At 29.3% G+C, this 10,796-nt stretch overlaps 1 protein-coding gene across 2 annotated transcripts; it reads right to left on the bottom strand.

The window, feature by feature from the left end:
- Nucleotides 1-7,573: 7,573 nt before the first annotated feature.
- On the bottom strand, nt 7,574-10,435 carry LOC107921238 (probable peroxygenase 5). Of its 2 annotated transcripts, none has more exons than XM_016851117.2 (7): nt 10,080-10,435; nt 9,870-9,989; nt 9,696-9,781; nt 9,243-9,337; nt 9,031-9,156; nt 8,786-8,933; nt 7,574-7,798 (listed from the first exon to the last, which is right to left on the bottom strand). In XM_016851117.2, the coding sequence occupies exons 1-6, from the start codon at nt 10,114-10,116 to the stop codon at nt 8,789-8,791; spliced, it is 609 nt and encodes a 202-aa protein (XP_016706606.1). In that variant the 5' UTR covers nt 10,117-10,435; the 3' UTR covers nt 7,574-7,798; nt 8,786-8,788. The 2 variants fall into 2 exon arrangements, with proteins under 2 accessions (XP_016706606.1, XP_016706607.1); XM_016851118.2 differs by having other exon boundaries at nt 9,870-9,974.
- Between the last annotated feature and the right edge of the window lie 361 nt (nt 10,436-10,796).

Raw genomic sequence — 10,796 nt, 5'->3', positions numbered from 1 at the left:
ACATCCATCCAGTAGCACATACACATTAAGCCACATAATATACACATTTTAATAAATTTCATTGAGCTTAAACAAAGAGTAGCTTCAACACATCGGACTGATCCCAACACACAAATGACTCATAGAGTCAAATATATCCAAGTGAAGCATAAGCTAACACTTTCAGCACCAAACATGTCTTATTGATGGAGCTTATCTCACATTCCCTTATCTCTCCAACATGTTCCCAAAGTCTCAACGTTCAAATCACAAAACACATATAGGTGAGTACTCACAATCTATAGCATGCCAACTATATCCAAAAATCTCATAAATTTTAGGGAATTTTGGATTTCAGCCAGAGTACTTTGTTCTTTCTAGGATTAGGGTTTATTTGTTGAGATTATCTCCATCCTATACTCTTTCAATATGTCTATTTAGTGAAGTCTCATTGCTGTAGTTTTTTCTCTTCGGAGATTTTTTCACGTAATATTTGTGTTGTTCTTCTCTACTTTTCTTTATTTCTCGTTGCATATACAGGTCGATCCCAAAAATCTAAATAAAATATTATTTTAAGATAATAATTATTATAAAAATACAATATTGAATAATTCAAATTAAACTTGATAGGTGAGGGTTAATTTGGAGGGGAGAGGATGATGGTCTCTCTTTTGGATCATAAGTAATACGCATTGAAGCATAATATGAAGAGGGTTTGGAAATGAAGGCCAAGATCTGTTACGACCACACTTATATTAGATTAAGTTTAATAATCTTGATGACAAGAACAAGGTCTTAATGGCATCGATGAGATTATGGTTTTTAAGGACATGTACGTATTAATAATATGCGTAATTATTCAACAAAAATTATTCCAAAGGGGACAAATTCAATATTATGTAAATCCAAAGAATGATATAGAATATAAGGAAAGCTGTACACAAAATTTCAAGTCACATATTGACTGAAAATTGGAGCAAATTTTATTTGTAACTTAAAAAAATACAATCTTTTGATTTTCTCTTCGTTGAGCTCAATTTGAGGATGTCTAGACTTGATCTTGGAATAATGTGATTGCTTCAAGGATTGTCGAGACATGATCTTGAAAGTAGATTTGGACTTCCTTTCTTCAATTGAATTGGATCAAAAGGCGCTTCTTCGGAAACGACTTTTGGCTCCTCTCTATTGGTCAAATATCAAACATGCAAGTATACGTATCGCGAAAAATAGTATAAAAATTGATCCCACAATAGCTATTACTAATAATGACGCTAGTCACCAAATATTACTCCAATACCTATAAAAAATTCATAATAGAATTTCTCAACTAAGTCTAATAAAAAAATAGGCAAAGCAAATTAAAACAAAATAATCAATCAATAATAAAAACCTAAGATTACAATTCATCCAGTGGATTAGCTAATTTTCTATCTCCACCTAGTTTACCTTAATAGAGTTTATATTAACCTAGGGTACTAAATTTCCCTTAATTATTTCTAAATAATTAAAGAATTAATTTATTCTAACTATAAGTTATATTCTATGCCAATAATTTAGACCGAATTGATTAAGAACAAAGCCCAATTATGGTAGCCCAATGTAATTAGGTATACCTCTATCCTAAATACAAATCACAAATTTACCCATCTAATTTAAACAAAGAGTTACTCATTCTAGACCTAAAACGAAAAGTCATTTTCTAATTTCTATAAGTTTGTCAGATTAATAGTTGGCTAGAGTATTATCAATAAAGAACAAGAATGAATAAATAATCAAATCTCTATCAAGAATAAAAGCTAGAAATAGAGAAATGTTTGATTAACTAAACATGGAATCCATTGCAATCCTAGAAAGAGAACTTAGGTCATGAGGAATTGAAAAACATCTTGAAATAAAAACAATAACTAGTCATAGAAAAAGAACTCAACAATAAAATCAATGGAGAAACTCAGTTTTCTCGATAAAATCTATCAGTTCTGATGCATGAAGGCTTGGTGGCTTCCCCTCTTATCTCCACTCCTCTCTCGAATTTAGGTATCTTTTTCCATTTTATATTCCCTAAAAACTACAACTCTTGAAAATTGATCAGGTACTCACACCACTCTAGATAACAAACTTTCCACAGGAGCGGAGAGTTGCCTGCTTGTGTTTGCTGGAGTAGAAAAAATATTTCGCTAGAGTGAAAATATACCTTAATTGCCTATGTGAAGCTATCATTTCTCCATGCTTTGTTGAACCTACATTGGGTAAGAAAACACTAGAAAATGAGTTTGTTTTAACACTAATAATATATAATTTATTAAAAACATAAATGAAATAAAATAAAACACCTCAAATGTACTAAAATTAACCTATAAATAAACCTAAAATCCTACAAGAATAAAATACAAATAACTCTAAGATATTAGAGTTATTATTCTCCTCAGTTGAACTGGATAGGAAGACAACTTTTCTTCAAAATGAATAAAACATTCATTAGAATTTCTTCAAGTTATTGAGTTTCTTCAAAGATTTCTGTAGAGAATTTTTAGACTTCTTAAGCTTGTGAATGTGTGTTGAATAGCTTGAATGTGAACCCTTTTATAGTGTCAGTCAATCAAGTAAAAGAGTTCTTGTAAATTTTAACTTCTTCATTTGAGTGTTCTATAAGAATTGAATTATTTTATTTATTATTTATCTCATATTAATTTAATTAATTGGAGATAAAATAATTCTTAAATAATATGATTTCTTTATAAAAGATATCTAAAATGATTTAATATTTTTATTTATCACTTTATTAATTAAATTTAATTTAATTGGAGATAAAAGCAATAATGATAGGTGATAAATTTTGATTAGTCCAAAATTTCTCCTTCTACAAAAGGAATAAATTCTTCAGGTTTTATTGTGGGCGGTTTGGTTAAAGGATTACATGTTCATGAATAGAAGATCCAAATAGTTGAAAGTATTTCAAATTCAATTTTTTGGATGCCTTTGTAACATCCCTAACCAGTATCCGTCACCGGAATAGGATTACGAGCATTACCAGATAAAGCACAGTTTAACCAATCATGAAATTCATCTCATATTCAATTGTCATAAATAAACTTTTAATTAAATAACAGTCATTCATTCAAATATAAAAGTCAATTTATCACATATGAAACACATAACTAATAAATCATTCAAGTTTTATTACTTATAATACATATATGAACCATGCTTCATCAATTCAATCACATCAATATTATTGGTCTATTCCAAATATTCGAACTTAGTTGTTATACAACAAAACCAATTTACACATGTTTCATATTTACAGGATTTAAACCATATAGCTATCAAATATATGACATTCGATTTCCTAAATTACAACTAGGTATGTATCATTTCATATACCAAACGCATATACCACCACAATAAGTTGTATATGACCATTTTATATCTAAGCCACGACTAACCATATCAATTCATATCATTAACTAAATATCCAACATATCGTTTAGTAACTTCTGCACATGTGCCTATTATATACCAAACGAGCCATATTACACTACTTAAAATTTATACACATATACGGCATTAGTAACTTACAATGTGGTCAAGTATACTTTTAATACCATTTATGTATATATTCTCATGTGCATAAACACCATTTCAATTTGAACCAATTTCAATCACCAATAATAAAACATATCATGTCTAGACATTACTCATTCAATCATCCACAGAGCCATATAAAACCGAACCTATATGACCAAACATTCAAGCATAATATATGTGGATACTTGTCACTACAAGCCGAATCAAAATAGCCAAACCACAAATGATCATATCATAAGTATACCAAATTTACATGATCGATAACCAACCAAATAACATATGCTTAACCGGTTCATTATTCATATATTCGGTCCACAAGTTAAATCTCTTAAGACCAAACCAAACTATCATAAACATATTCATAATTTGCCATCACCAATCGCACCTAAACAGCCAATCAAAAAATAACGACATAACCATCACTTAACCTATATTTCATATACCATAAGCACACTTTCAAATGGAGCTAATTTCATGGCCGATTGTAAATCATGCTTTTCATCACCCATTACCGAATCATATATCAAAACATCTCAAGCATATATACAATGAAACTTACCACCATAATAAGATCAAGTTATAAGCAAATACACGCAAGCATTAACATCTATCTCAAGCCATTTTCTCATGGCTATATATATATACAAAAATTCAAAATAAAATTACATTAATACTAGCCTATACATGCCATATGTTCAAAGTTTCAAACATTTAAAATACCAAAATAGAGATCGATAGTGTGACGGACTTCCTTGATGATCCCCAAGCTTGTAACTAGCTTTCCGAAATCTATAAGACAACGAACAAACACACACACGGTAAGCTTAAATAGCCTAGTAAGTCATAAGCAAATAAATTATCAAATGAACATTAGCATGATTATTTCAATATGGCCGAATATGAACAATCTCATGTACATAATGGTCACACCTTTAACATGTATAATTCATCTCATCATCTCAAGTACTATACTTACCCTATTTTTATGAACATTTAACTTCGCACGTACCTGAACCATTTAGCTCGATTTCATATTCGATCTTAACTCAACATTTCCCGTTCAATCGTTCAGAATCAATAAGGATACTTGGATAGCTCAAAAAGCTCATACAATGCCAACGTCCCAGATGAGGTGTTACATGTAATCAAATATCGATGTCACTATCCCAGATAGGGTCTTACACAAAATCATATACGATGCCAATGTCCCAAACATGGTCTTACATGTAAATCTCAAATCGATGCCAACGTCCCAGACGTGGTCTTACACGAAATCACATATCGGAATCCTATGTCATGACATATGTATCCTAACTATTCCTATGGTTCGTACGGGGCTTTCGGATGTCATAATTCGATCGATTCAAGCTCGTAACTAGTTCTCCAATGCTTAATTCAATTCGGCATATACACATATATTTATTATAATTCAATTTGGCACATATAATACATATACATTCAAATTTAACAATATTTATTTACTTATGAACTTACCTCGTACGGAGACGAACGAACCGAAACGACTATTCGACAACTTTTGATTTCCCCCGATCCAAATTTGATTTCCTCTTTTCTTGATCTAAATTAATAAAAATTTCACTAATTTAATCACACCTTTAATCGATTCAATTCAAAAATACATAATTAAGACTTTTTACACTTTGGACCTTATATTTTCACACTTTAACATTTTAGTCCTTATTTCACAAAACACAAAATATACATAATTTCTTTATACAAATGCTTGGTCGAATATTCCATTAGTTCATATAAGCCCATATATTTCGTTTATTTCACATTTTGACCCCTCAATTTACTACTTTCACAATATAATCCTTAATACACATTTTATTTATTATTATTTTATCAAAAAATTCACTTAATTAAACATAATAATCTATCAACAAAGATTTATTTTTCATCATCAAACCACAAAAATCTCAAGCTATCAACAATGGCAAATCACAAAATCCACAACCAATTCAAAAATTCAAGCATGAGCTAGCTAGTATTCGAAGCAACGATCTCAAAAACGTAAAAAGTATAAAAAACCGAGCAAAACACATAACTAATTAAAGCTTCCAAAGGTGCCGAATATTCAAAGCTTTCAAAGCTTTCTTTTCTTCTCAAGTTTCGGCCAAGAAAGGTGAATGCATGGCCATTTTAAGTTTTGTTTTATTTTATTACATATTATTACATAATTTACTTTTTTACCCTTAATGAAATAATACAAAATTTTATAATGGTTGTCCACTACCGTCCATGCTATTATTAAATGGCAAAATTTCAATTTAAGGACTTTAAAATTAAGAAACCATAGCAATTAAGCACTTTAGAATATAGAAAGCCACTTTTACATTTTATGCGATTAAGTCCTTTTTATCAAATTAAGCATTCAAACGGTAAAATTAAATCAAAAATTTTCATACACATTTAATCACATGCTGTAAACACCAATAATTATTTAAAAAAATTATTTTACGAGTTCAGATTTGTGGTTCCAAAATCACTGTTCCGATTTAACTAAAACTGGGCTGTTATAGCCTTGACAGTAGAAAACACACTTTTGGCTATTTATTTCGTATCATCAAAAAGTACTAAATAGTTTGTCATTGCATCATCTAAGATGGAAGCAGATTTTGTGACATGTATTAAGGCTACTATTCAAACATCATTGTTGTGGAACTATTTTATGACTTGAGGTAGTCGACACCATTACCAAGTCGTTGACAATTAATTGTGATAATTCACCAAAATTATTTTCTCCAGAAACAACAAATATTTCAAAGGTGCAAAACATAGGAAATTAAAATATTGTGCCATTAAGGATGAATTTTAGAAACAAAGAGTGTTTGTAAAGCAAATTAGAGCTTGTCTCATGATTGTAGATCTATTAACTAAAGGCTTACGCCAAAGCATTTAAAAAACATGTACATAAAAATGGGTCTCACTTGTAATGATGAATATTATATTATGATGATATGACACTTTAAGCTCAATTACTTTGTTTTTTATATGAAATAGACATATTTCTTGTTTATTATGATTGCATGCAGATAATGCATTTGAAATTGTTTAAAACAAAAAAAATATTTATAGATATAATTGTGACAATGATGTGATATGTATGTTACTTAAAAGACCTGTTATATTGAGATGTAATGTTGTAGTATATGGAAGAAAGAACATAACTTAATTTATATATAACCGCCATAACTCATATAAATAACCTTAAGTAATTTGTAAAGGGTTACGATTGAGCCTTGTAAAAGTTAGAGGGTTCTAGTTTAGCTACAAAAACTAAGAGAAATGTTTTATCTTTGTCTTGTGAAAAATATAGGGATTGTAAATGTGTTTTTAATAAATATAATATTTTTAAGCATAATAACTTATTTGACCTTTCAATTTTATAAAAAAAGAGTCATTTTAGTACTTTGTTTAATTTTTCGTCTCTTTTAGCCCTTGAACTTACATTGTTTTTTTCAAATCACTCTAAAATTGATGGAAAAGGTAACATTTGTTAACTTTGCTACTGTGGTGTACACGTGAATTGCCAAGTGTATGCTTTGTTAGCAATTAATTAATTTTTAAAATTTTAAAATATATATTTATAATTTGTACTTTTTAAATAATTTTTAATTTTTTAAAATAATTTATATATTTTTAAAATTTTTAAAATTTTTAGAAATTAATTACCTGTGTAGCATTTACGTGGCAATCTACATGTATATCACATCAAAAAAGTTAAGAAATGTTAAAATTTTTATTTATTTTGGGACGAAATGACAAACAACGTAAATTTAACTGTTAAAAAGGATGAAAAATAATTAATTTTTTTTATAAAATTAAAAGAACAAATAAAACATTATTCCTTTTTCTATCCACATTGTTTTTCTACTTCAAATTCTTTTAGATGTTGAGTGAAATTTCAAATTTGGACTAGTAGAATACATCTAATCCAACCCAAACCAACGAAGTATTAAAACATAGCTAAAAGTGTAAATTTGACTATGGTAATTCATACTTATTTTTATAAGAAATAGAATAAATATGTGAAACATGAATGAATAGGCAGATACATTTGTTTCTACCATTATACATTCGAAATCATGAACACAAATTAAAATTCAATTATAAGTTCACAAATCAAATCTTCCCATCGAGGCTCAACCAACCAAACCCAACTGAACCCGATCAGACCCAACATCTGAATGAAGCACTCCTTTATATTCAACTGCATCACAAACAGTAATACAACTATAACTTATTCATCAAACAATTTGCTTCAAACCCTTAATTTACATATTTTGATTCTCAAAAATAATTAATTAATTAAATCTAAAGGAGATAGAGATGGAAAAAAAAAACAACAACAACAACTCCAAAATTTCAATCCATTAAGTTAAATTTTTGTTTTTGAAATCGGTTTCAAGGTGGGGAGGGTAAAATTGAAAAAATAGTTTAGGGTAGATTTGTCCGAAGATATTTATAAAAGTATTCTTGATATATATTTATATTGAGGAATTCACTTACACTGGTGTTCGTATATTTTTGTACGATTAATATTTTAAATATGAATTCATATCTATCATGCATGTCAATTTTGATGTAAGTTAAAAAATTTTAACTATTTTTTATATAAAAAACTTTTAATTGTTCAATAAATATTAGTATATACATATTTTAAATCAATATGATAAAGATATTAGATCGGTTTGAAAATTTACATGCATGATAAATACAAATTATATCAATAAATTCAACGATTAAATTGTTAAAATATTTGTAAAACTAAAGTTTTACTATTTAATTCTACACCCCTATATTTATATAGAAATTCTTTCTTTCTCACTCAACTCTCTTTTCCTCGTAATTTCTCCCACTGCCTTAGTTTTAAAAATGGCTGAAGCAAACCTATTTTCTATTTGCAAATAGTTTAAAATTTGGCTCCAGAACTGTGCTTACTCTTTACCACGAAACTAATTTGTTATGTGACTTATTTTTTAACTAAAAATATATAATCTTATTTCTCTAAAATTAAGTTTAAAATGAAATAAATTTCAGATTAGATCAGGATGGGGTTTTCTTTGAAAAAGAAAAAAAAGTTAGGGTAGTGCGGAAGGAGCAAAAATCCACCCGTCCGGTTCCCATCCCTAAAAAGAGATGAGCAATAAATTAAAGAATGTGAATGAAATGTAAAAAGGGTAGCTAGCATCATTACGCTTTATTTTCTGTGAGGTTTTCTGTCCCTCTCCATGCGTTCGAACAAGCTTCCATCATAAACGCCTTTAACTATTTCTTTCCTCAGTAATCCATTGTTGTCCTTGCAAAGATTGTATAATGTCATCCATTCCGTCCAACTACCAATCCTGCAATGTGTATATTGAGATTCGAAATTTATACCTCTTTTTGGCAACATATATACACTAACGCTATCAGAAGAAAGGAAATATTTAAAATGATTACCATCCTTTGTAATCCTGTGGTTCCCTGTTGGCCTTGAGCATTGCCATGAGTTCACCAGATGTTAAGGCATTGCCATGGGTACGGGCGAACTTTCTGAAGATTTCTTCAAACTTCAATGATACAAATCTACCATATCAACCCAAATTTTTATATGATTACATCATCCATTAATTAAGATACCTTAAATCTTCCATTCAAATGGGTTGATTTACCTTCCATCACTGTCATATACACCAGAGTCACTGCCATGTTTAGCCAGGTGGATGTTTTTAACCTCAATTGGAAAGAATGGAGAAGGATATTTCCCCTGCATATATTAGATTGCGGAACAACTTATTACTTAACATCCTTGTTTGTCTTCTCATTTCTTGAAAAAATAAAAATAAAAAGGAAGGTGGTCCTTTTAATGCAAACAAAACTAACGAAATATCATCCGTTTCACCAACGACAAAGACATGATGTATGTGTCTTTGTTTGTTTTCCTTCTAATAAATGCCTGTTTGAGACATACAAGGCACCTATTTCTTCAAGCAATAAACAAAGTTTAATATGCAAATCAAAACAAATAAAAATTTTGTTAATTAATAAGCTTCTTACTACATTTAATTAAGGGGGAAAAAACAGAAAAGATGAGGAATAAAAGAATAAGTGGAAGAGGAGTTTACAGGGCGAGTTTTGCTACTGAGAGCAAAGTGAATGAGGAAAGCACCGGTCATGGACAAGAGATAACCTGCCCCGATTGCTCGAAAACCTGTTTAACTTTAATTAATCGTTAATAAACAAACAAAAACAACCCACATAAAACTAATAAACCCCATGAAAATTAAAAAAGAAGGAACCTTCAAAAGTCTCCCATGGATAAACGATGCCATCATGGTTTCTGTCAAAGAATGCAACATGCTTTTCCAGAACGCTTTGTTCAGAACCACTAGGCTTAGCTGCCCCTGCATCACCAACTCCTATATATGTGTGTGTATTCACATTTCCTTACCATTAAAAAAAACCTGCCAATTTCATGAAGAAAGAGCTGCATATATATATAAACATACCTTCTAGAAGAGCTTCTGGTGGCATAGAAAAAGCCATTTGGATCAAATCAACAATAGGGTTAGGAGATGGGAGATATTTGGAAGATATGAAGAGAAAAAAGAAGTGATAACACAACTTTTCAAAAGAAATAATATACGAAAGGAAGAAACCCCTTTCAACTGTAGAATAAATTGCTTTGCTTTTATTGTTTGTTGATGCAGTGACGAAAAGCTTATTAGAATGAAAGCTCAAGTTAGGCCTAACGGATATTTATACTTGAATGCATGACCGATGATCAAGATTGGTTATTGGGTCAAAAGAAAAATAAATAAATAAACAAAAGCAAAATGCCCTCAGCCTTTTTTAAAAGTTTCTTGAAAATTTTCTTTAATATTTAGGTATATAAATAGATTAAAATTATTAAAGGCATCAAAATTTTAAATATAAATTAATTTATGTCACTATCGTATGGGGGAAATTTTTTAATCTAACAAATATATTTATGAAAAAATTATATAAAAATAAATGAGGTTTTGGTTGAAATGAATGTTATAATATTAAAGATTATAGTGTATTGAGTTTAAATCTTATTATATATTTTAAATTTTATATATAATTATAAGAAAACTCATAATATATTTATTATTTTGTAAAATGATTAGTGTGGAGTGTGTCTCGCATTTTTCGGTCAAACCATAGTCAAAGCAGAGGCGATGTTGCGAAAAGGAACCACGTGA

This window comes from Gossypium hirsutum, chromosome D01 (genome assembly GCF_007990345.1).
Source record: "Gossypium hirsutum isolate 1008001.06 chromosome D01, Gossypium_hirsutum_v2.1, whole genome shotgun sequence".
NCBI lineage: Eukaryota > Viridiplantae > Streptophyta > Magnoliopsida > Malvales > Malvaceae > Gossypium > Gossypium hirsutum.
This window is presented reverse-complemented; position numbering and strand designations above follow the sequence as displayed.

What these genes read in the sequence shown, in the direction of transcription:
- LOC107921238 (XM_016851117.2), bottom strand. Translation starts at nt 10,116, where the DNA reads ATGGCTTTTTCTATGCCACCAGAAGCTCTTCTAGAAG. An exon ending in ACCAGAAGCTCTTCTAGAAG is followed by an intron (nt 9,990 to 10,079) that starts GTATGTTTATAT and finishes ACACATATATAG; the next exon opens with GAGTTGGTGATGCAGGGGCA. An exon ending in GTATATGACAGTGATGGAAG is followed by an intron (nt 9,157 to 9,242) that starts GTAAATCAACCC and finishes TTGATATGGTAG; the next exon opens with ATTTGTATCATTGAAGTTTG.